The sequence below is a fragment of the Equus caballus genome, chromosome 8, assembly GCF_041296265.1.
Source record: "Equus caballus isolate H_3958 breed thoroughbred chromosome 8, TB-T2T, whole genome shotgun sequence".
Taxonomy (NCBI): Eukaryota; Metazoa; Chordata; class Mammalia; order Perissodactyla; family Equidae; genus Equus; species Equus caballus.
Genome location: NC_091691.1, coordinates 102,343,250 through 102,370,278, shown reverse-complemented (window position 1 = coordinate 102,370,278; position 27,029 = coordinate 102,343,250). Strand labels below are relative to the sequence as shown.

Sequence of the window (27,029 nt, the reverse complement as noted above, 5' to 3'; positions counted from 1 at the left end):
AATCAATCGCCAATGGCCAATGACTTAGTCAATCATGACTACGTAATGAAGCCTCCATAGAAAACCAGAAGGACAGCTCATCAGCCCTTTTCAGAGAGCTTCCATGTTGGGCAACCAGAAGGCTTCCACGTGCCATGGAGCTGGGCCCCAAGCACCATGAGGACACAAGCTCTTTTGTTCAGGACTTGTTCCTACGCATGTATCTCTACATCTGGCTATTGATTCGTATCCTTTCATATCCTCTGTAATAAATCAGTAATCCAGTGACTAAATAGGTTTTCTTGAGTTCTGTGAGTTGTTCCATCAAGTTAATCAAACCCAAGGAGGGGGTCGTGGGAACCTCTGATTTACAGCCAGTCGGTCAGAAGTACACATAACAAGGGGAACTTGCAATTGGCATCTGAAGTGGGGGACAGTCTTGTGGGACTGAGCCCTTTACCCATGGAATCTGATTCTATATCCAGATAAATAGTGTCAGAATTAAGTTGAATTCTCAGACACCCAGCTGGTCTTCCAAAAATGCTTGCTGGTGTGGGGAAGCTTCCACCACTCATGTTGGAATTGGGTCCATGAAACCCTTGCAGTTAAGTGTCAGAAGTGTGATTTGCTAGACTGGCCCTAACTCACAGAAACGTGGTTTTTGAAGAAAGAATAAAAGGGCAGAGGACGAGGAACCTTTGATCCCTGGATGGCTGCCCATGGTATGAAACTGCAGCTACACTGTGATCAGTTACTAAAGGTAAAAGTTACCAATGGAACTTAGAAACAGTAGTAGACCTGACTCCCTAGGAGTTGACTCACTTAAAACATAAGGAAATGCAAAATCAGAAGCATGCTAAGTATACAACTCCCTGGTAGCTATCTGTAATAGCAGAAACAAAGGTAAAAGAAAAGTGCTGGGTCAGCCTTGATCCTGAAGCAAGCTCAGATTTGGGTCTATCTGAGCTTTGGCCTTTAGCCTCAAAGCCCCCCTAGAAAGGGAAAAATTATGCAGGGACAAGAGAAAGCATCTCTAAGACCTCTGGTCACCGAGAAAGTAGTTAATGTAGAGGGAGGGCAAAACCAAGAAATAATTGAAATCAGGGGATGTAATAGGAAGGAACTGGTCATTTTGTGAATCACTATCATCAGCTTCCTGAAGAACCTTTACTAAAATAGATGTGAGAGTGATCAGTCTGGGGGCTGTCTTTGGGTTGAATGCTGCAGAGTAGGAGAGCATGTTTGGCTTGATGCAGAACCCGCAGCTCACTAGTGACAGCTGTACAGGATCCAGACACATAGGAGGTTATTCCCAAGGGAACCGCCAGCCTGGTGGACTGATAAAAGCCACTATAAAATATGTTTATCTTGAGAAAGAGTACTGTTCAATTTCCCCTATAGATGCCAAATAGAACACTCCAGATGAAGCAGCTAAGCTTCATAAGCAAGCCATGTGGGACGGGCTTTATGATGACCAAGATTTTCACCCACTGAATATGCCCACTACCCAGGTTACGGTAAATGCTGTGATTAACGGGGCCCAGTTGCACGGGCACCCCATGTAACTTTACTGCTACAAAACGGAACAACAGTTCAAGAAGCCTTATCAGATTTTCTCTCTCAGCTTCCCTATACGGATCTTACTGATACCAAGAACATTAAACTAATGAAGAAAATAAGGAAAGAGGAAGGAGAGTGTCAAGGGACTCGACCCAGCAGAACGGAAGTCTTCAGACGGTTGGAGAAAAGGGGTGAATAAAGTGAACAGCGATGGAGTTGAAACAAAGGTGCTGAGGTAGCACTATCAGAGACTGGGTGGACCAGTGAACCCCCCTCTTCGTCCCCCAAAATTAAAGGGTCCCAAACAAGTCCACTCTCTTTACCCCAGTTTGGAGGAACTTAAGCCAGAAGGCGAAGATTACAGTGAGAAACCTGAACAGGAATCTCTTAGGGTGACAGGCCAATTAACGAAGATCAAGACAAACAAAAGGGCCAGGGGTCCCTTGGCTCCACCCCTCACTGGGGACCCAAAGCCTTTTGCACGAGTGGCTAAAATGGTCAGGGAGTGGAAAAGACAAGTTTCCAGGAGTCCTTGATACAGGAGCCCCATAAACTGGTGCACCCAAACTCATTGGTGAAGCCCTGACTCAGGTACAATAGAATGAGAACATAAAAACGCAGTGGTTGATAGGATTATGAATGGAATGTATAAGCAGGTATTACATAAATAAGTGCATCTCCTTTACTTGACTGTTTTATGGGAAAGAGTGTTATGTCTGGCCAGGGAACACTTCCCTTACCTAGTATGGTAAAACCAACATTTGTAGATGAAATCCAAGTAGAGGATACAGTTAGGAATGTAAGACTTGGTGGAATTAAGGTAAAAGTTTATAGCAGAATTGGTATGTTCGAACAGGCTTTATGTGAAGTGGTTGCATCTCTTTTACCTGATTGTAATATGGGACTAGACATTGCATTTCACAGGGAACATTTCCTCTACCCAGCATTGTAAAACATAAGGCAAGTAAGTCCACCCTTCAACCAGTATGAACTAGACATGCTAAATGGGAACCAGTAAGATTGCCAGAACCCACAATGTGGAATAGAAGGTAGAGCGCAGGCAGGGACAAATTCTCTCTGTGATGGCCCCATGTGGAGCATGGACTGGGGCTCACAGCAAGAGCCTGTGAGCGCCTCCCAGCGACAACTACTGAGACTTCAGACTAGAGAATTTCCATTTGAGGGGCATTTACTACCTTGCTATGTGACATTAATTGAAGTTACCGCTAAGACTGAGGACATAAAATAACCGTAAAACCTGAAATACCCACATTGTCTTGGTTGATGTCAGAGAAACACAGAAATACTGCCCTAGAGTATTCCCTAATAAGATGGAAATGGCTTAAGACAGGCTCATGCTGCCTGGGGGAACACAAGGAGACACTCGCAGGCAGGGAGCCTCTTTTTCCCTAGGGCTGCCTTTGGAACTGCATGAGGAGCTGCCTGATTCTACCATCACTCGGACAGTGCCCTATAAAGAGCCCTCGGCTGACCAACAAAGAGCTGCTTGGCTTGTGCACAAAAGTTCCAAGGCAAATGGACAACATCCTGTTTGAATGGTCACCACTCTGATCCAACAAGACAAAAACAAATCAGCTCAGTCTGAACTTCTTGCTATTTTCCTAGCAGTGAGAGAAAAATTGAACTATGGTAAAAGACCCTATATTTGCGTTTTTACTGACTCATAGGCAGTGGCGAATGGCCTGGCCATTCAGTCAGGCAGGAGGGCAATGGAAATCTGGGCTATTAAAGGCATGTCCGTATGGGGCATAGCCCTATGGAAATTTGAGAAGTGTGTTGAACTAGCACATGTCAATGCCCATCAGAACACCCTTCCAGGTTTGGAAGGTGACTGGAATCAATAAGCTGATAGCCCCCAGTGCACTGGGTCCATAAAATGAGTGGAAATGGGGGCAGTGCAGCAACGCAGGATCTAGTCCTCTTGCCGTCTGAGGCACTAAATGCCAATAAGAACTGTTCTCTCTGCCCACAAGATAGATGGAGACTGCAGATGGCTCTGTGGCAGAGTCCCTCTGGGAAGCCCCTGTGGGAGACTGAGGCTAGTAGTCCTGGGGGCATTAAATGGGTCCTGAGAGGAACAGACCCTGACGCTGGACTGGGCTTTGCTCGCCTGGTAGTAGATGCACATGCTCAGTGACATGAAAGAACCAGAAGATATTGCACAGCCAACTGTCATTTCTTCAGACGAAGGAATTCACTTTACAGCCCATAATTTCCAACAATGGGCAGAGAGATATCCTCCTCAGAGTAACAGTTTATAGAAGATTGAAATGGGCAATTAAAAACATCTGCTGTCTAAAGCAGGGGAGCCAAGGACTGGCTTGCATGCCCTCTTGAGGGAGTGCTCACACTCAACATGAACATAACAAGGGACGGTTCCCCCTGGACAGACTCCTCCAGTGTTCTGGGGTATCTGAGGAAAAGGAGGTATGCGTGAGCGCTGGAGTCATACAATACTTCCCCTCATCACCACAACTTTCTCTTTCCCTACCTGCTGCAGTCCCAAGATTAGGGATGATTCCTAAGCAAGAAACTGTAACTTTACCTTTAAATCCTTATGTCAGAATTCCTAAGGGCCTGATGGGGTAGACTGTGGCAAAGTTGGGGCTGACAGTGAATGCGGCTGTACTGCCTAGTGGTCAGGACAACCCGGTAGTTCTGTACCGGTGTGACCGTACCCTCTATGAGTGACGTGGACTGAGAGGGAGGCTCTGCTAGGTTGGTGTTGCTGCCAGCCATCTACGCCAGCACAGTGGCCAAACCCAATGGCCCTTCCAAGGGTGGAGAAATAACAGCTGAGGGTAAAGGGCTGAGCAAGTGTGTTATGCAATGACGGAGACCCAACATTTTATTAATACTTCAAGAGAAGTTCAGAGCAAGGGAATAATACTCTCTCTCAGGGTAAGTATACCAGATGCTTGGAGGGGTGAAACTATATGTTTGCCAAGACCACTCCTGCTTCTGGAACCTGACAAGATTAAAGGAAGCCTGCAAACCTGAGTGTTCTCACCCTCGGAGACATTTTCATACGATGTGATGATGGACTGGATAGTTATTAATGATTCAATGAGATTCTAGTAATGTGCCACTATCTTTTGACTTTTAAGAGTGCTTTGCTGTAAGGGATCTGTGTTGGAAAACCAGGGTATGGACTGTGATACTGTAATTTATAAGAAATATATATTTGGCCTTCAACCCACGGTTCCTGGCTCACAGCTCCGAAAACCCTTAGAATTTCCTGAGCAATATCAGCTCCTGTCCTCAGCTCCTGACCCCACCCAAGCGTGGGGGGCTGGTTGCCAGGAGAACCAGCTCTGTGATCAGAGGATTCAGTCCCACACTGATTTTCAGGGAAAGGAGGGCGGCTTGAGCTGGAATCAATCGCCAATGGCCAATGACTTAGTCAATCATGACTACGTAATGAAGCCTCCATAGAAAACCAGAAGGACAGCTCATCAGCCCTTTTCAGAGAACTTCCATGTTGGGCAACCAGAACGCTTCCACGAGCCACGGAGCTGGGCCCCAAGCACCATGAGGACACAAGCTCCTTTGTTCAGGACCTGGCCCTATGTATCTATCTCTACATCTGGCTGTTAATTCGTATCCTTTCATATCCTCTGTAATAAACTGGTAATCTAGTGACTAAATAGGTTTTCTTGAGTTCTGTGAACCATTCCAGCAAATTAACTGAACCCAAGGAGGGGGTCGTGGGAACCTCTGATATATAGCCAGTCGGCCAGAAGTACAGGTAACAACCTGGACTTGCAATTGGCATCCTGAGTTGCGGGGGGCTGTTGGAATCTCCAGTTTGTAGCAGGTCAGTCAGATGCACAGACAACCTGAACTTGTGGCTGGTGTACAAAGTGGAGGGCAGTCTTGGGGGACTGAGTCCTTTGCCTGGGGAATCTGATTCTATCAGAGATGGAGGGAGATCGTGTCAGATTTGAGTTGAATTCTCAGACAGCCTGCTGGTATTTGAGAACTGCCTGCTGGTGTGGGGATCCACCACACCCACACTGGAATTGGGTCCAGGAGCCCTCTGCAGGCACTTACCATGAATGGAGCTTGCAGGACTGGGAGTCACTCTGAGTCACTGAGTGAGTGGTGAGTGAATGTGGAGGTCCAGGACATAACTGTACACTAATGTAGACTTTATAAATACTGAACACTTAGGCTACACTAAACTTACAAAAAAATATTTTTTTTCAATAATAAATTAACCTCAGCTTACTTTAACTCTTTTACTTCATAATCTTTCAAATCTTTTTTAACTTTTGGGTTCTTGTACAATAACACTTAGCTTAAAGCACAAACACGCTGTACAACTGTACAAATTTTTTTCTTTATACCCTTATTCTACAAGCTGTTTTCTACTTTTAAATTTTTTTATTTTTTACTTTTTAAACTTTTTTGTTAAAAACAAGACACAAACACACACATTAGCCTAGGCCTACACAGGGTCAGGATCATCAGTATCACTGTCTTCCACCTCCACATCTTATCCCGCTGGAAGGTCTTCAGGAGTATGGAGCTGTCACCTCCTGTGACAACAACGCCGTCTTCTAGAATACTTCCTGAAGGACCTGCCTGAGGCTCTTACTGAGGAGGTGTCACTCTTTTCAGAAATACATCCATGGTGGTTTGCTTGGTTTGTTTCTTTTTTTCATCATAGATTTCCTTGTAAGCAGATAATGCACCATGAACATTCCTCTCTATCAATGAAAATCTTTCGGTGTTGGGGTCCATGTTTTCAAACTTTTTAAGGAGCTTGCTGAGGTCTGCAAAAGCTTCTGATAAACCCTTTACTGTGAATTTTCTTGGAAGTTCTTTTTCTTCTCCTGCAGTTTTCTTTTCTCTTGCCTCTTCTTCAGCTAAGCATTCCTGTTCCAGTTCCAACAACTCCACATTAGTCCATTCCTCAGGAACCAACTCTAGGAGCTCCTGAATGTCATCCTCATCCACACCCAGGTTAAAGTTGTTTGCCATGTGAACTACCGCCTTGTTGATTTTTGCAACCTCCTCATCCTTGGCAAATCCTTTGAAGTCATGGACAAACCTCTTGAGTGTCTTCTTCCAGATGCCATTCACACACTCCTTGCTGACATCACCCCAAGCCCAAGCAAGGTTCTTAATGCAGTCATAGATGTTGTAATCCTTCCAGAATTGCATCAGTGTCTTCCCAGTGCCTTCCTCAGTTGCAGCAATAGCCTGGGCAAAGGTCCTCCTCAGGTAGTAGGCCTTAAAAGCTGCTATAATTCCTTGATCCATTGGTTGGATCAAAGAAGTGGTATTTGGAGGGAAAAACACTGCTTTAATATTGGGATGAAGATCACCAACAAAAGGAGGGTGTCCAGGGGCATTAGCAATAATAAGCAAAATCTTGAAAGGTATGTTATTCTCCCAACAGTATGTCTCTATTTCACTAGCATAGCAATTCAGAAGGGCATCTTGGAAGAGGAGCTGGGTCATCCATGACTTCTTATTGCTCCTGTAGTACACTGGCAGTGTGTGCTTACTGATATGCTTGAAGGCCCTGGGGTTCTCACTGTGCCAGATCACAAAGGGTTTCAATTTATAGCCTGCAACATTAGCCCCAACCAAGACTGTTATCTTGTCCTTAAAAGCCTTGAAACCTAGAACTGACTTGGCCTCCTTATGGATGAAAGTCCCTTCAGGCATCCGTTTCCAGAATAAAGAGGTTTCATCCATATTGAATATTTGCTCTGGCAAGTAATTTTCCTCCACAATCAGCTTATCTAGAGTTTCTAAAAATTCTTCAGCTGCCTTCACATCAGCATTTGCAGACTCACCACTCACTTTCACATCATGTAATGAATAACGATTCTTGAATCGTTTAAACCACCCAGAGCTGGCAGTAAATTCAACATCATCGTCAGATCCAGCCTTTTCTTTCAACATTGCAAACAAACTTTTTGCTTTGGCCGTGATCATCATGCTGCTGAGAGGGATACGCTTCTGTGTCTGGTCTTTAATCCAGGTCATCAGAAGTTCCTCCATGTCTGATATAGGCCCTTCTCGAATTTTTGTTAGTCTTGTTGCCTTCAATGAAGCAGATCCTTTAACAGCTTCCATCACTTTGTTCTTGTTCTTCAATATCGTAGCTATGGTGGAATGGGACATGCCTGACTGGCGAGCAATAACCATCACTGATTTTCCACCTTCATAGTCCTTAATCAGTTTTAATTTTGTTTCCAGGTCAATCACACGACGTGGCCTCTTACTGGCAACATTAGCAGTGGATTTTGTACGCTTAGGGGCCATGATGAACAAAACAACATGAGATTAAATCAAGCACAATAGAAATGATGCAATCAAGAGATGTGGCAAACACGAGGTGTATGAGGATGCTGCTGGCGTAACACGGCATACTGTTTTACAGTGATTTTTTTTTAATAAGTAGCAAGAGTACACTCTAACTTAACGATAAAAAGTATGGTAATAGTAAATACATAAACCAGTAACACAGTCGTTTATTATCATTATCAAGTATTATATACTGTACATAATTGTACATGCTATACTTTTACATGACCGACAGTGCAGGTTTGTTTACACCAGCATCACCACGAACAGGTGAGTGATGCGTTGCACTATAACGCTCCAACATCACTAGGCAACAGGAATTTTTCAGTTCCGTTATAATCTTATGGGACCACCATTATATACGTGGTCTGTCGTTGAAAAAAACGTAGTTATGCAATGTGACTGTACTTAATGTCATGGCATTTCTTTTTACTCAGCATAGTTAAAAGTTAAAGGCCTTTCTTACATCAGTGGGATCTTATAATCAAGGATAAATAATAGTTTCACCATATCACTTTATCAATTTTATATGCAGAAAACTCTCAAAACACCAATAATCTTACATTAGAAAACATTTAGCTTTTACTTTCTACATCCCTGAATGTTCACACTACACTTCCTCCCGACTCATTCATCAGCCACCCCAAGACATGTGACATTCCCCAGAACTAAACTGACACTTACCCCAACTTTTGAGGAAACATGAAAATCAAAGACAAAAATACATACCATTTTCTTTCCAGAAGGTTCCCAGAGAGAAATATCTCCCCATGATGTGTTAAAAAAGTACTTCTCTCCTGGATCAAAGCCTTTAAGGTCCTTTTGAAAAGGGAGAAAAAGGGAGAGGTCATTATGCAATTTCAGAAGATAACTATTTTATGAGAACCTGATGGAGGCCGGCCCCATAGCCAAGTGGTTAAGTTCGCGCACACTGCTTCAGCGGCCCAGGGTTTCGCCAGTTTGGATCCTGGGCATGGACATGGCACCGCTTATTAGGCCATGCTGAGGCAGCGGCGTCCCACATGCCACAACTAGAAGGACCCACAACTAAAATATACAATTATGTACTAGGGGGATTTGGGGAGAAAAAGGAAAAATAAAATCTTTAAGAAAAAAAAGAACCTGACAGGACACTGGGCCCCTAAGCAGCCTACACACAAGGGAGTCGTGAAGTGAAATGCAGCCCACAAGCAAACTGTGACAGAACACCCACTAAGCATGAGGACTTAGGAAAAGGCTGAAGTGATCTAAGTTACAATTATAGTTTTATAAGAAACGAATTGGGGGCCGGCCCCGTAGCCAAGTGGTTAAGTTCACGCACTCTGCTTCGGCAGCCCAGGGTTTCACCAGTTCAGATCCTGGGCGCGGACATGGCACCGCTCATCAGGCCACGGTGAGGCGGTGTCCGACATGCCACAACCAGAAGGACCCACAACTAAAAATACACAACTATGTACTGGGGGGACTTGGGAGAAAAAGGAAAAATAAAATCTTTAAAAAAAAAAAGACAGAAATTGATGAGATTTCCCACAAGCAATTCCTAAAAGAGAGACACTGTGTGAGGGAACACCGTCCTCCCTCAGTGGTGAGCACTTTGCAGAATTCCAGGGTGGTCGGAGTATGAAGTGGGAGCTCCAAGGGTTTGAACGACCAAGGACACCAGAGTCAGCCATGGGGAGGACAATTCAGACAAGGGCCTGACTAACAAGACAGCGAGCGATGAAAAGCCAAAAGAGGATGGAGACACTGAGACCTAACTACCAGATGCAATGGGGTCCAGACTGAATCCCAGTTCAAACAAACCAAGTGTAGAAAATACTTGGGGGAAAACTGGAGAAATCCGAATATAGACTGGGTATTATTAGATAAGACAAGTATTTAATGTCACAGAAAAGAGGTAACTGAGAAAAGTAATAAAAAAGCACGATCAATATGAGCTCTACACATATATACACACACACAAAGTTAAATGAGAGAGAGAAAGGGAGAGAAAGAAAGAAAATCAAACCATGTAATTCACTATTAGACTAAAAAGACAATTATCTTAATAGATGCAGAAAATCATTTGACAAAATTCAACATCCAGTCATAAGTTCTGCTCTCAGCAAAGTAGGAAAAGGAACTTTCTCGACCTGAAAAAGGGGTCTACAGAACACATGCAGCTAACAATCACACTGTGTGGGAACACAGGAACAGTATTCTTACTGCTATTGTAAGCTTTACTTCAAAATTTTTTAAAAACCACCACCACCAAATGTCGGCAAGGATGTGGAGCAAGTGAAACCTTCAGACACTGCTGAAGGGAACAGAGAGTCACACAACCACTTAGGATAAACGGTAAGCCACTTCCTACAAAACTCAACAGACAACCTTATAATTCCACATCCAGGTATTTTTCCAAGAGAAATCAAAACAGATGTCCACAAAAATACCTTTACAAGAATATTCATAGGGACCTTATTCATCATAACCAAAGACTGAACAGCCTAGGTGCCCATCACAAGGAGAAGGGATCAACAAGCTAATCCATTCACATCCTGGAGCCCCACTCACAACGAAAAGGACCGATCACACGTGCAGCAACACAGAAGAACCTCCACAGGCATGCACACGAACAACAGGCAACCTAACCTGTGCTAGAAAATTTCATAAGAGTTGTAGCCAGTGGGGTGGGGTCAGGGATTGACTGTAAAAGGGCCTGAGGAAACTTTCTGGAGGAGGGAATTGCCCTGCATCTTGACAGGGATTTGTATTACACGAGTATATGCATGTCAAAAATCCTTAACTGAAGACACTTAAGGTGTATTTCACAGCATATAAATTCCCCTCCCCCGAAAACTGTAAACAAATACTAAACTCTAGTTAATGATATGTATGCTGAAAGAGTTTGAGGGTAAAATGTACTGACACCTGCAACTGTCTTTGAAATGCACCAAAAAATACGACAGAATGATGAGTGGAGCTACATATGTTAATTTGCAGAATTTAGGTGGTAGGTATATGGGTTTTCACTGTACAATCCTGTCAACATTTCTGTAGGGTTAAGTTTTTCATAAGGAAATACTGGAAAAGGAAGAAAGAAACTGTAAAGTTGTGTCACAGGAGACAGGAGAAGAGTTCAAAGGAAGGGGTGCTTTCCACTGTCAGATGCAGCAGAAAAGAGCTGGTGAGAAAAAAATAAAAAACAATAATTAGGAAATAAATGGAAAGTATTAACAATATGTCAATACACTTCTGTAGATAACATGTAGAAACAGATGAATAATTTTTAGAAATCTGTTCATACATATATAGGTCCCTAAAGACTGCTGTAGGGGTGGGTTCAGCGCATCTGTTTTTTTTAAAACTTTCCTGATTCAGATGCTGCAACCCCAAATCTGTAAACACTGGTTTAAATGTCTCAATGTAATCTGTGACTTGATGCATAGAAGTTAAGTGTAGGGGTACCTCAGAAATGGCAACTCTGAACGGGACAGCACAGAAAGGAACTAGATGCAGTGGAGCAAAGACCCGAGAATAAGAGTCGTCAAACTTCCTCACCAAGGACACCTTCCTGGGGTTTTTCTGAGGAGGTAGAACAGTCCCTCCAGGAAGAGCTTCAGAGTAGACAGAATACAACAGGAGATTGATAAGAAAAAAAGTGTAACAAGGCAACTACCCTCACACTGATAAAAAAGGCAAAAATGATTACAGATCCATGGTGGTCCCCATTAATTCCCTTCTATCTCATCCTCCCTCAATAAATCTTATACATTGAAACTAACCTAGGGACCTTATTTTTTTAACCTTTTTTCCCCCTACTACTTTAACATCAAAGATTTCTGGCCTCCGTGTGAATGGTATTTTTATCCCTTATAGCTATTAACTGAGAAAACACACGATGACAAAAGCTGCTAGGAACAGTAATACTTCTAAATAAATTTGGACATTATAATTCACATCCGCTTCTATGAACATGTGAAATACAACAGTTAACACAAGGGGAGAGATCACTTACTCAAATCTCAGACAATGCCTCGTTCGCCTCTGCACTCTCAGACCAGAGACACTAATGCTTCCCTGGTAACGCACACTCCTCAAGGGCCCACAACACGTGTCAGAACCTCTACTCCAGGCAACGTGCACACCACACACAAAGGACATTCGATGTCTTCCCCCTTTCCCACGACTACCTCTGCGTTCTTTTTAGTCAAGTAAGCCAGTCCAGTACTGGTTTCCTCTACACTTTAATGAGGGAAACAGAGCCATCATTCAGGGGAGGGGCCTGCCCACCTGGGCTGAGCAAGCGCCAAAAAGGAGGGTCCCGACTGATCCAGCCTGTGGGTCCAGGACACTCAGATATGCCAAGTACTCTAACACTGGTTCTGAAAAGAAACTTCCTGTCAGATTTCACATGGGGAAATCTGAGTAAAATAAGGAATGTAATCAAAAACATTTTAAAGGCAAATGCAGTAGAAAATTTCCCATGACTATTTTATAGCATTAAAATATAACCCAGTGAAAGCTCACATGATCTAACGCTCAGCTTCCTGGTGTTCAAAACTGATTCAAGAGCAGTAATAATTCAGAGAAAGGGGTCTCAAACCCTTTGGGAAAATTAAAATTAAAATGACCTGGGAACTGAGCAAAGACCAATAGAATAGAGAGAATAAAAGAAACCAAAAGTTGTTTCTTTGAAAAGATCAACAAAATTTACAAACGTTTAGCTAGACTGACAGAAAAAAGAGAAGATAAAAATAAAATCAGAAATGAAAGAGGGGACATTACAGAAATAAAAAGATTAGAAGAGAATGCTTTCAATAACTGTATGCTAACAAAAAAAACTAAATGCAATGGATGAATTCCTAGAAACACACAAATGACCTAAACTGATTCAAGAAGGAACAGAAAATTTCAACAGACCTGTAATAAGTAAAGACTGAAACAGTAATTAAAAAGTTCAAAACAAAGAAAAGTCCAGGACCAAAGGGCTTCACTGGTGAATCCTACCAAATATTTAAGGGAGAATTAACACCAATTCTTCTCAAACCCTTCCCCCAGAAACAGAAGAGGAGGTAACACCTCCTAACTTATTCTGTGTGGCCAGCATTACCCTGATACTGGAGCCAAAGACATCACAAGAAATTTACAGACAAACATTTCTTAGGAATAAAGATGAAAAATCCTCAACAAAATACTAGCAAAAGCACAAAGGAAAAAACCCTACAGCATATTAAAAAAACTATAAACCATGACCAAGCAGGATTTATACCAGGAATGGCAAGAGAGGTTCAGTGTGAGAAAATATATCAGTGTAATCCACACAACAATAGAACAAAGGGAAAAACCACACAATCATTTCAGTTGACACAGAGACGGCATCTGAAAAGACCAACACCCTTTCACAACTTACCTCTGGACTCTCAATTCTGCTCCACTGGCCTCTACGTCCACCCTCATGTTATTACTCTAGTTCCGTAGTAAGTTTTGAAATCAGGTTGTTAATGAGCCCTACAACTTTGTTCTTTTTTTCCCCCAATATAGTTTTGGCTATTTGGGACCCCATACAATTCCATATGAATTGGGGGAAATAAATCCAAACATCTATGGCCAATTGATTTTTGAAAAGGGTGCCAAGTCCATTCAATGGAAAAACAGTCTCTCCCACAAATGTTGCTGGGACAACTGAATTGAATGAAGTTGGACCCCTGGCTCACAGCATACACAGAAATTAACTAAAAGTGCATCAACGATGTGAACAAGAGCTGCGACCATAAGACTCTCAGAAGAAAACACAGGAGGAGACCTTCACGACTTGGATTTCGCAATGGGTTCTTAGGTATGACATAAAAAGTACCACCAACAACAAGAAAAATAGATAAACTGGACTTCATCAAAACTTAAAACTTTTACATCCCACAATGAGAAGGACCTGCAACTAAGATATACAACTATGTACGGGGCAGGGGGTGGGGGGGGGGGGGTTTGGAGAGAGAAAGCAGAAAAAAAAAAAACTTAAAACTTTTGTGCATTCAAAGATATTATCAAGAAAGTAAAAAGAAACTTATAGAATGGGAGAAAATATCTACCAACATATATAATAAGGGTTTAATACCCAGAATATATAAAGAATTACAACTCAACAACAAAAAGACAATCAAATTTAAAAATGGGCAAAGGACTTGAATAGAAATCTCCAAAGAAGGCACAAATGGCCAATAAGCACATGAAGAGATACTCAACATCATTAACCACTAGGATGGAGAGGGAGGGAGGGAGAGGAGGAAGGAGAAGGAAAGAGAAAGGGAGGGAAAAAGAGACAGAGAAAGAAGAAAAATAACAAGTGTTGACAAGGATGTGGATAAACTGGAACTCTCCTACATTGTCGGTAGGGATGTAAAAAGGTGCGGCCATTGTGGAAACAGTTTGGTGGTTCCTCAAAAAGCTAACAAAATATTAGCATGTGATCTAGCAATTCTACTTCCAGGTATATACCCCAAAAATTGAAAACAGGGACTCAAACAGATCCTTGTAAGCCAATGTTCACTGCAGCATCATTCACAATAGCCAAAAGGTGGACTCAACCCAATGTCTATCAACAGATGAACGGACAGACAAAATGCGGTATATTCATACAAGGGAATATTATTTAGTCATAAGAAGGAATAACATTTGATACATGCTACAACACAGATGAACCTTGAAAACATTAAACTAAACGTAATAAGCTGGACACAAAAGGCCCAATATTGTATGATTCCACTTAGGTGAGATATCTGTAATAGGCAAACTGATAGAGACAGAAATGGATCACAGGGTACCAGAGGCTGTGGTGAGGGGATGGGGAGTTACTTAATGGTTGCAGAGTTTCTGTCTGAAGTGATGAAAAGTTCTAGAAACAGTGCTGATAGGTGCAAAACAGTGTGAATGTAATTAATACTACTGAACTGTACATTTAAAACTAGTTAAAATGGCAAATTTTATGTTATATATATTTTACTATAACAAAAAATTCTTAAATATACTTTGAAGATTTAAAAGAAAAAAGAGTACAAAATATTTCATTACTTTTTTAAAGTGATGACATACGGAAACAGTATTTTGAGTATAAGAGGCTAAATAAGCTAAATTATTAAATTAAAAAGAAAAAGACCTGGGAGGGTCTTGAAAAATATCAGTGACGGCTGACTCCACGGCCATGCAACCAGGGCAGGTGCACAGGGACCTGTGCTCAGAACGGCCAGTGCTAGGGTTTAAGGCTCTGTTGTCACCATCTTGAACTTGTTAATGTTATCTTTGAATTTGTTTTATAAAAGGGGAAGTCTGATGTGACAGGACAATGGGTACATGTTAGGGGCTTGGAGCTTCAGTTCATGCATGGTCCTACCTCCAGTACTCCTGGGACAGATTCTTTCCCTGCTCTCCATCCCAGCCACCTCATTGCCCCCGACCTCCCCCTCTCAGCCCTCACCCCGAAACCACTCCCAGACTCTCATCCACAACCTGGGGCAGTAACCAAGTTGTCAAGAGGTCCACATTCCATCGTCGCCCCCAGTGGAAAACCTGGCACAGACTCAAGAGGGGTGGGGGGCCAAGGTAGCAACCAATCCTGTCCTGGGTTGGCAGCACCAAGGTGTTTGGCAGGCAACTCAACAGGGGCCTCAAACCCACCCTGGATCCAGGTACCATGAGCATCCTGACACAGAGGTTGCAATCCCTAGGGAGTCACCCATCTGCTGTGGGTTGGGACAGCAGGTCTGTGGGACCTGGCCAGGGCTCCAGATTTTCATTTTGCACAGTATTCTGCAAATCATGTAGCAAGGCCTTAATTTAACCGATCAAATGTTAACCTTTTAAAAAACCCCTCAAGAGACTCTAATGAATGGCAAGGTTTAGATCTACTTTTAGAAAAGGAAATAAGGTTCTTGCAAGAGTCTATCTTCCCTAAGGTTCACTTTTTCACTTTTCTCAGGCTTTTGACAAGAACTGTATAGCCTATGATATGAGGTCCTAACTCTTGGGAGCAATGGAGCCATATATGCTTTGGCGATCAGAGAAGGCAGAGTGATGTTTCATTGTGAAGTCTGAAATGCTGGGGAGGAAGTGGAAAGGGCCATGGACAGGTGTTCCCTTGGCTCATTCTATTTCCAGGGCTGCCTCTCTGTAAGCCCCCAAGAGACCTCCAACAAATTCCCCTTTTAAGTTGGTCAGTGTTTGTTTCTGTTGCTTGAAACCAAGAAACTCTAAACACTGTGGTGGATTAAGAATAAATGCATTTGACGTGGAAAAAAGTTCTTAATATGCGATTCAGCAAAAACACAAAACAAAGCTAGTACAGTATCTTATATATTTGGTTATGTCCCATTTAAAAAACTCTAGAAAGATATAAAACAATGTTAACAATGGATATTTTGGGGTAATGATTTACAAATGAGTCTTATTTTCTTCTCTATATTTCTGTGTATACTTTCTAATTTTTCAACAATGAACTTTTTATACTGTTAGAATTTTTTAAATTTCATAAAATATAGGACCAACTACAAATTAATAAAAACAAAAATTTTCCCCAAAAGAATTAGTTATATTTAACCCAACAGTTAATCTAACTAACTTAATAGCTGTAAGCCATTCAACTCTCTTAACGTTCCCTTGTGCAGTATGTACATATCTGTGTCAGTACAGTCTTAGACAAAGTAAACAGTCTTGAACAAATTCAGATGAGCAAACACATTCTTAGGCTGACTAAGGAAGTAAAAGTTAGTGAGGAATGTTCAGTTTTACACAATGCCAAAAACAAAGGACTCCAGGATGAAAATTTTTAGTTGTTACTGACATTTATTACGTTTTATTGCCTTTGTTAAAACAAAGCCAATTTTCTAACAGAATTCCGTTTAAAAATGGAATCCACATTAAAGGAGACTAAAGAGACATGACAACCAAAGGCAATATCTGACCCTAGACTGGGTCCATCACTGACCAGGAAAAATGCCATAAATGATTAGACAAAAATATCCTATCAACGTTAAATGTATGAATTGATAACCATGATATAAGAAACTATCCTTATTCTTAGGAAGCACACACTTGATGTATTTAGGTACTAAAGACAGGTCATGATATATGCAAGGTACTCTCAAGGGCTCAGGGAAAAACACTACTTACACAGCACAGGCAATAGTGTGCAAATGTCAAAGCAAAGGGGATAAAATGTTGATAAGTGAAATCTGGGTGAAGAGTAATGAATGTTCCTTGTACTATTTTTATTCTTGTAACTTTTCTGTAAGTTTGAATTATTTCCAAATAGAACGATTTTCTTTAAAATAACTTAATTCACTCAGTCTGGTTTGATGAGGGTTATCAAGTGGGTTGTGGTTCTAAATTCCACGTTCCTGGAATACCCTTTCTCATTCCTTCCACTGGAGAATCCTACTCACTCTTTACAAACAACGTTCCAATCTCATCTCCTCTATAAAGGCTACAGTAGCTTCCAGCTGGAAGAGATCTTCCTGCCTGTCTCTTACTATCATTGTTTTGAGTTCATCTCTCAGTTCCTGCTAGATTATTGTCTCCCAAATAGCAAGCTAGTCTCCTGACTAACTCTGTAGTTCTTCACTATAATGATAAGGACACTGAGACCCAAAGATAAACTGATCTGCCCAAAGTCACCCCATTAGCTAATAGCCAGGATTAAAACAAAAGGACGGGGGCCAGCCCCGTGGCCGAGTGGTTAAGTTCGCATGCTCTGCTTCAGCAGCCCAGGGTTTCACCACTTCCAATCCTGGGTGCGGACATGGCACTGCACATTAAGCCACACTGAGGCGGCGTCCCACATGCCACAACTAGAAGGATTCATAACTAAAAATATACAACTATGTACTGGGGGGCTTTGCGAGAAAAAGGAAAAATAAAATCTGAAAAAAAAAATAAACAAACAAAAGGACGATCCAAGAATATTCTAGTCTGCTTACTGAAGGATACCACTATACCTTTAGGGTTCATCTTTTGAGCATCTACCACATGCTAGGCATCATTTTAGGAGCTTCTCATATATTATTTGAAATTTTCTCAGTCTATACACATACACTTGTATTCTTAGCTTGTTATTTTTACATTCTCTGTAAATATTACTTATATACACATACTCATCTACATTAACGGAGTATGTGCCTACTATCTAACTTCTCAATCTTGTCTCCAAATAATGACCCTGTTTTCTTCCTCACGCACAAGATAGGACTTATAGACAGAGCTGCAAAGAACTGAGAGTTCTCTTATGTGAAGACTGTTCCTGAGCAAGAACATCTACCTAAGAGCTCCCACTTCAGTCTCACCCTGCCCTTTCATTTCTGAATGCACTTTCAGTCACAGTCTGTTATTAAAAGTATTTCTCACTTGGGATTTGCTTTCATTCATTCATTTAAAAAAATATTTGTGAAAAATATAAATATAGAGTTGTTAAGCACCTATCTGCAGACACAATTCTGATTGCAGGTAGCAGAGTGGATAACAAATCTATGAGATCCTTGCCTTCTACATTCACATTGGGGAGACAGAGTCTAAGACAACAACATCAGGCACTAGAAGGTCAGAGAGCAGACCATAGCAGGAGGGCCACATTTTAGAGGGAACATCTCTCTGGGGTGGCAATTTTGAGCAGAGAACTATCTGAGGCCCTTCACAAATCAATAGTTATCTACTTGAGAGCAAAAATCACTTGACTATTAATGAGAATCCTGGTAACTATTAAATCTTTCAGTATCAGACTGCCTTTTTATAAATAAAATCACTGATTAAAAGTCTGAGATTTGAAAATAAAGAAACTGAACTCTTCCCAAGCCAATAATAGTTTGACTCAAATTCTTCACAAGTTTAAAAATTTCAAAGCAGATACAGTTGCTATTTCAACAGATATGAATAAAACATGCATAGAATTATCAACAGCTATAAGGATACACAGCAAGCCTTATTTAACAATTTTTACTACTTTACTATATATGCCAGCCATATATTCTCAAGTTATAAGTATAAAATTATATGAGAACATGACTAATCAATACAGTGCATGACTGTGACCTTAATTTTTAAACTTTTAGAAGACTGCAGGTATTAAATTCACAAATCAGAGAAAAAAAATAAAACCCTATCATATCATGTATGTATCCCCATTTACTGATTACTCCAACAATACTGGGAAATTAAGTTAGGGTCTTCTTTTGCTACAATAATAAATAATTCAACACATTCCCCTCAAAGATCAAAAACAAATATATTTTATAACTAAAGAATATAAAAAGCCCCTTCTAAAAGTAACTTTAAAAACTTGAACAGCTTTAAGTAGCTCACTGTAAGTCAGAAAGACATAAATAAGAACTAATGGTGCTCTCAGGCAGTCACTGAAAGTATTAGCAAATTCCTTTTGAAGAATCTTACCCATTCTTCAAAAACTCCCAGTTCAGACCTCACCTCCATAAAGCTAACCTCGCATCTCCAGTATTACTCCTGCTCCTGAAAGCTTACTCAGGTCCTCTTACCTTCAGCAACTCCTTGCAGCTGTCAAGCCCAATATCCACAAGAATGCCTTTCACCTTTTTCCGTACCTTCCTGATGTTGTCAAGATTTTCCACAGGAATTTGAAACATTTTTGAAATTTTCCTTAAAAAGGAAGAAAACAAAACTGTAATAAGTATAGATAGATAGATACATACACACATATATATTTTTGCTTTTAACAGGGTTGGTAAAACACTAAGACTAGAGTAACTCAACAAATTATGCTGTGACAACTAAATATCCATATGCAAAAGAACAAACTTGGATTCTCCTTACACCATATACAAAAATTAACTCAAAATGGATCATACATCTCCATAAGAACTAAAACTTTAAAACTCTTAGAAGAAAACATAGGCAGAAATCTTCATGACCTTGGATTTGGCAGCAGATGCTTAGATATGACACCAGAAAGCACCAGCAGCAAAAGAAAAAGATAAGCTGGACTGCACCAAAATTAAAAACTTTTATGCTTCAAAAGAAACCATCAAAAAAACAAAAAGAGAATCCACAAAATGGGAGAAAAGATTTGCAAATCACATTTCTGATAAGGAACATAAAAAAAAACTCTTATAACTCAACAATGAAAAAGCAATTCAACTTAAAAATGGGCAAAGGATCTGAACAGATACTCCTCCAAAGACAATATACAAATGGCCATTAAGCACATGAAAAGATGCTAAATATTAGCCATGGGGTAATGCAAATCAAAACCACAATGAAATGCTACTTTACATCTACTAGGAAGGCTATAATCTTCAAAAAAGAAACCACCAAGTGTTAGCAAGGATGTGGAGAAACTAGATCTCTCCCACATTGCTGGGAGTAATGTAAAATGGTGCAGCCAGTTTGGAAAACAGTCTGGCAGTTCCTCAAAAGATTAAATATATAGGCACATATGAACCAGGAATTCCACCCAAGAAAAATTAAAAACACGCATCCAAACAAAAACTCATACAATAATGTTCACAGCAGCATTATTCTTAACAGCCAAAAGTGGAAAGAGGCCAAATGTCCATCAACTGACAAATGGATAAATAAAATGTGGTATATCCATACAATACAATATTATTTAGCCATAAAAAGAAATGAAGTACTGACGCATGCTACAATGTAGATGACCCTTGGGGAACATTATGCTATGTGAAGGAAGCCAGAGGCAAAGGACCACATGTTGCCTGATTCCATTTATATGAAGTGTCCAGAACAGACAAATCTAAAGAGACGGAAAGTAGACCAGCTATTCCACTGCTGAGCATTTATCCAAAGAACACGAAAACACAAATGCATAAAGATATACACAGCCCCATGTTCATCACAGCATTAGTCACAATAGCCAAGACTTGGAAGCAACCTAGGTGCCCATCAAGGGATGAATGGATAAAGAAGATGTGGTATATATACACAATGGAATACTATTCAGCCATAAGAAACGATGAAATTCGGCCATTTGTGACAACATGGATGGACCTTGAGGGCATTATGCTAAGTGAAATAAGTTAGAGGGAGAAAGTCAAATACCATGTGATCTCACTCATAAGTAGAAGATAAAAACAACAACGAACAAACATACAGAAACAGAGACTGGATTGGTGGTTACCAGAGGGGTAAGGGAGAGGGAGGAGGGTGAAAAGGGTGATTAGGCACGTGTGTGGTGATGGACTGTAGTCTTTGAGTAGCAAACACTGTAATCTACACAGAAATCGAAATATATAACAATGTACACCTGAAGTTTATATAATGTTATAAACCAGTTATCGCAATTAAAAAAAGAATTAAAAAGTCAAATAAATAAATAAATACATATAAAAAAAGAAAGTACAGCACTGGTTGCATAGGGCTGAGGAGGAGTGGAAGGCAATGGCCAAGGGGAACAGGGTTGTTTGTTTTTTTGTAATAATGATGATGTTCTAAAATCAACCGTGGTGATATATGCACAACCCTGTGAATATACTAAAAGCACTGAATTGTACATTTAAATAGCTAAGTTGTATGGTATGTAAATTACATCTCAATAAAACTGTTTTTAAAACATCTGAAAAGGCATAAAATTAAAATAAACCCTGTGGTACTTGACCGAAATAGGAGGTACAGGTGTGACCTTATTGTTGTTAACATATACACAATAAAAAATAAACATAGTTGTAAATGTGTGGGCATATATTCCATAGCTCTGTCCACTGAGAGAGCCTGGAAGCAGTTACACATCCCAGTAGCAGTGAGTACCCCTAGGGCCCAAATCTTACTTTCTAAATACCATTTTCCATTCAAAGGAACCAGAGCTCCTCGGAAAAATGGCTGATTCCACAGCAGGAACATGGAAAGGACAAGAAAAGCCCAGAACGTCTTACGCCAGAAAACATAGAAGTTGCTCAAAGAAGGGTGAGACATGTCAAAAGAAGTCAGCCTGAGAAGCTCCCAAAAGCCAAATATGGCATGACGTGGGCATCTAATAAATAATGATGGGAACAGACTATACCCTGTGGCACTGAATTTTCCAAAGATAATGTAACAATACTTCCCATCCCACGTGCTCTTCTTAAATTATGACCTTGACACTCTTCCCAAACAGTGGAGACATCTACGCTCCAACTCCTTGAAACTATGCAGAACTTCGTGGCTGCTTCAACAAATAAAGTATGGCAGAAGTAACGCTGTGTGACTTCCAAGGCTAGACTATAAAAATGCCACACACTTCTGCCTGCTCTCTGGGAACCATCACACTTGGAATCCACAAACCATGTTGTGAGGAAGCTCAACTAGCCCAGGTGAGGTGTTCCACTCAACCACCAGTGAGTGAACAGGCCTCTGGAGCCCCTATAAAGTCACCCCCAGCCTTCGAGTCTTCCTAGATGAGGCCCCAGACAGCCTGACACAGAAACAAGCTATCTCCCACACTTCTGCCTGAACTCCTGACCCAAAGAACTATAGAGCTTTTTTAATATAACGTTTTATTCCATGAAGTTTTGAGGTGGTTTGGTGTACAAAAATAGTAACTAAAATATAACCCACTAGAATATAAACAAGTCCATGGTGATATAAGTAATCAAAGAAATTCAAAGTGTGATGAGGAATGGCATATTTACATGGTTTCCAAGCACCTCCCTACAAAATACTTATTAATAACCAAGGGAAAAAGAGTAATTCACAAAAGTCTGGCAGACAAGTCCAAATTGAGAGACACTACAAAATAACTAGCCTATAATATTGAGAAGTGTCCAGGTCACACAAGGCAGCCAAAATGTGGAAGCAATCCAATGTCCATCAAATGGTGAACGGATAAACAAAATGTGGTACATCCATACGATGGAATACTATTTGGCAATAAAAAGTAACTAGGTACTGATGCATGCTACAACATGAATGAATCTCAAAAACATTATGCTAAGTGAAAGAAGCCAAATGCAAAAGTCCTCATACTTTCTGATTCCATTTATATGAAATGTTCAGAAAAGACAAATCTACAGAGATAGAAGGTAGATGAGAAGTTGGCTGGGGGTGGGAAAAGCTAGTAATTGCAAATGGACAGGTTTTTGCGGGGAGTGCTGGAAATTCTAATATTAGATTGTGGTGAAGGTAGTACAACCCTTTAAGTTTACAAAAATCAATGAATTACACACTTTTAAAAAAAGATCAGGAAGGAAAAACTAAGGAACTGTTGCAGGTTGAAAGAGACTAAAGATAACTAAATATAATGTACAGTTCTAACTAGATTCTTTTACTCCAAACGATATTGGAACAACTGGCAAAACTTCAATGGGGTCTGAGGATTAGATGGTAATAATCTACTGATTTCCTGATTTTGACAGTTGTGTTCTGGGTATGTAGAAAAATGTTCTTATTTGTAGGAAATAAACAATATTTGGGGTGATTGGCATCTTGTTTGGCAACTTTCAAATGATTCAGGGGAAAAAGTTCTTTGTACTGTACTTGCAACTTTCTATAAATCTGCAACTCTCTCAGAAAAAGTTTTTTAATGTGTAAGTTATAAAAGCTAAAAACAAAATCAGTCAAATTTGAATTAAAGAAACACCAGCTAAAATAATGAATGCCAATTTATTATCATCAAAGCAATAATTTTTCAAGATTGATATATCCACTGGTAGTGAGGGTAAACAGCAAAATCATGATTTCTAAATGTTTAGAGGCCAATTCGGTAGTAACTCCCAAGATTTTAAACGACAATTTCTATGAGATGGCAACTCCACTTCTATACTCCTCTTGTAACCCCTCCTCCTCCAAGGATAAGCTTGGTGCCCTCCTAGGAATTCCCAGAGTCACCAATTTATACTTCTTTCATCGCACTCATCTCACTGTGCTGCAATTTTCTATTTATATATCTATTTCCCCTATTGGACCGAACTTCTTCATACTGTCTTTGCATGTCTGGGGCCAATCACAGAGTATAATACACAGGAATGTTTATAATAAATGAACAAAACAAAAAATAAAACAGGATAAGAATCCTAAGACATGGAGGTTCAAAATGGACAAGCTAGGCAGGCTTGGAGACCTGGAAGGCCAAGACCTTCCAGGTGAATACATCGGCATCAAAAAGCGACTGAGGAAGGGCAGCCCAGTGGCCTAGTGGCTATGTTCTCACGCTCCCCTCTGGCGGCCCAGGGTCACCAGTTCGGATCCGGGGCACAGACCTAGCACTGCTCATCAAGCCATGCTGAGGCCGTGCCCCACAAACAAAAGAGAGGAAGATGGGGACAGATGTTAGCTCAGGGATAATCTTCCTCACCAAAAAGCTCCGACTGAGGTAAAGGAGAAGTCCAAAGAAATCTGGCAAAAGCTAAGTAAAACCGAAAGGTTTTCACTTGAGAGGCAACACCGCACAATGGTCTCAGAAGCAAGGATTCTGGAGTTGTACTGCCTCGGTTCAAATCAGCTCCATAATTAATTAGCTGTGCAATCTTCAGCAAATTACGTAATCCTTGGGCCTCAGCTCCTGGCCTGTAAAACAGGGAGAGTACAACCTACTCCATGAAGCAGTTGTGAGGATAAATGAGTTAACACAAGAAAAGCACTTAGAACATAAGCACTGTGTTTGCTATTAGCTAACTCCAAAAACCTAAATGAAACGTCCCAAGTATGGGAATACAGGGCTTTTGTTTTTGTGCCATCCATGAAACAACATTCAGGTCCGGGTTCAAACACTGGCAGATCCTCCCCAGACACCTGGTCTTCAGCAGGTCATCAGCCTTCCTGTTTCCTCTATGTTAACACACCGCCCTAACAAGTGTGACAGCCAGAGCCGAGGGCGTGGCAGAATCCTGGGGACCTAGCCCCTCCAAGTGACTACAACCATAAACTCACCAACAGCATATTACAACCTGGGTGCAAACTAAAAAGGTGCCCCAGGATCCCTTCTTCGAAAAATTCTGCCACCACTCTGCCTTCACTCCCCCATAACAAATCATCAATGCCTAACGCTAAGTCCAGCCCTCACACTCTCACGCCCTCTCAATCAGACAGCTGAACCTCTCTCCTCCCCACCCCTGGCCGTCCTCCGACTCGGACAGTTCCCTTCTACACACAGATCTCTCCCTTCCACGCTTAAAGACCACTGGCTCGACAAAGTCCCAACTGCAACCTAAATATCAAGTTCCTTAATGATATGGCCCACGCTCCAGGAACAGCTCTAAAGTTCCACACACATCACTCGACCTCCAACCAAAGATGAACGTGCGCGTCTCGTGGCGCCTACTTTGCCTGTGGTCCTCTCTCTCCCACAAAAGCCCCCCACGCCCCAGCTCCTGCCCAGACTCCAAACCCTACCACTCACTCGATGAAACCTGTGTGCACCCCCAAGCCTTCGGGGCACTTGCCAGCCAGCACTGTAGTCAGCTTCCTCCCCCCAGCAGAGCCCTCGAGGTCTCGAGAGGCAGCGATTACCCATCGTATTCAATCACAACGAGGCTTAACAGCATTGAGGCAAGGCTCCCATTCAAACTCAAAGAAAATACTTAAAACATTTAGTTAGTTATCATTCTGCAACTGTGCACTATTTGAACTGGCAGTTCTAACTTTTGACATTCCAAAGCCAAATGTTAGGAGAAATTTTGCAAACAGGATCTACGCCAACACGACCAGCAACGACACACGAAAAGTTAAAATCTTCCTCTCAACATCCGCACATCAATCATCAATATTCACACCAAAGGCTCAGGGTGAAGAAAAGAGATTCGCTCTCGGCGGTTCGGCTGCTCTTCCAAAAGCGCGCCCCCTCCGGGGGAACCACCGCAGGGCAGGCCGAGGGCGACCGCCACCTCAGGCGGCCCTGGCGAGGCTCCGCGCCGGGGTGACCCCGCAAGGGCCCGGCGGCCGCCGCCCCCGCCTCGCGCCCACCCCCGCCCCTCCCCCTCCCCACCCGTCCCCGCCCCCCGCCCCCTCCCCACCCCACCCCGGGCCGGCCCGCCGTCTCACCGTGCCGTCCCCCGTCCCCCCTCCCCCCGCCCCCGTCCCCCAGGCCCGCGGCGACCACCCGGCCCTGGAGACACCGAGGGGCGCCGGCGGGCCGCGAACCCCGCGCGGAGAGCGTTGCGGGACTCGCGAGAGGCCGCGGTGTGGGCGGGGCGGGGCGGGGCCGCCGGGACGCCGCGGGCCGGGCGGGCCGGGGGCGTCGCCGTGGGCCGGCCGCGGCCGTACCTACCGCTGGGCGCCCGGGGCGCGCTGCGTCCCCCGCCGCCTGTCGCCGCGCCCGCCGGGCCCGCTGCCTGCGCCCCGCGCGGCGGGACCCCGGCCTCGGCGAGCCCGCCCCGCGCGACCCCGTCCCCTCCTCCCGGCACCGCCAGAAAGAGAAAATGGCGCTCGATGGGCCTCCGGAAGTGACGCGCGGCCTCATTTGCATGCCGGTGCAGCCAGCCAATGGGGGGAGAGTGTGCATGGGACCCCCCTGGGCCCTGCCCACAGACCCCTTGGGGCCCCTGCCTAAAGCTGGCCTGGAGGCTCTGGATGGGAGTGGGGGGTCCTCTGTTGGAGCCCCTTCCCCTGACTCCTCTCTTGCCACAGTGGACAGGCCTGCCAGCCACTCTCCAGCATCTATGCAAACTCTCGCGAGAGTTTGAGTGGGTGGTGATGTCATTAAAGGGGGTGGGGCGAGGAGTCATCAGCCACGTGACCAATCACGTGGGCTCACCAGAGCTTTGACTTTATTTGCATAGAATGGGGTGGAGCTAGTAGCCACCCCAGGAATGGGTGGCCCCGCCCACATCTGCAAGCCAATAGGAAACCAGCAGTGAGGAGAATCCTGCCCTGCCATTGGAGAATAGAACTGGGACTATCAAAACTTTGAGAAGTGTACCCTTGATTGAGACATCTTGGTGAAGTGATTGGATAGGGTCTCTTGACTTCATAATTCTTGTGTAAGAAAGTCACACCTTTTTTTGAGAATTCTGATTTTTAAGTTAGACTTTCTATATGTTGTGTAGGGAAAAGGTTAATTGCATACGTTTGTAAAAACTCTTACATGGCCTAAAAGTTCACCTTTGCCCAGATTTTTCAAAGATCGTGAAGCAATAATATTATATTTCTCAAAATGAGTGAAAACATGGAGAGGAGCTTTCAAAATGGCTTTGGGTCTTCATCCATTGAGTCAAGCCCCAGGGGAA

At 42.4% G+C, this 27,029-nt stretch overlaps 1 protein-coding gene across 10 annotated transcripts in view; it reads right to left on the bottom strand.

Moving 5' to 3' along the window:
• The window catches only part of ADNP2 (ADNP homeobox 2), a 36,826-nt gene extending 10,378 nt beyond the window's left edge, over window positions 1-26,448 (bottom strand). The window contains exons 1-5 of one of the 10 annotated variants that reach the window (XM_070275922.1): window positions 25,578-25,782; window positions 24,161-24,372; window positions 19,395-19,515; window positions 8,614-8,703; window positions 5,927-7,830 (exon numbers count right to left, since the gene is read on the bottom strand). In XM_070275922.1, the coding sequence (XP_070132023.1) occupies window positions 6,157-7,830; window positions 8,614-8,703; window positions 19,395-19,502 (1,872 nt within the window). In that variant the 5' untranslated portion in view covers window positions 19,503-19,515; window positions 24,161-24,372; window positions 25,578-25,782 and the 3' untranslated portion in view covers window positions 5,927-6,156. Of the gene's footprint in view, window positions 1-5,926; window positions 7,831-8,613; window positions 8,704-19,394; window positions 19,516-24,160; window positions 25,783-26,071 lie in introns of those variants that run through there. The other 9 variants (XM_070275921.1, XM_005613001.4, XM_070275917.1 and 6 more) reach the window with 9 other exon arrangements.
• Between the last annotated feature and the right edge of the window lie 581 nt (window positions 26,449-27,029).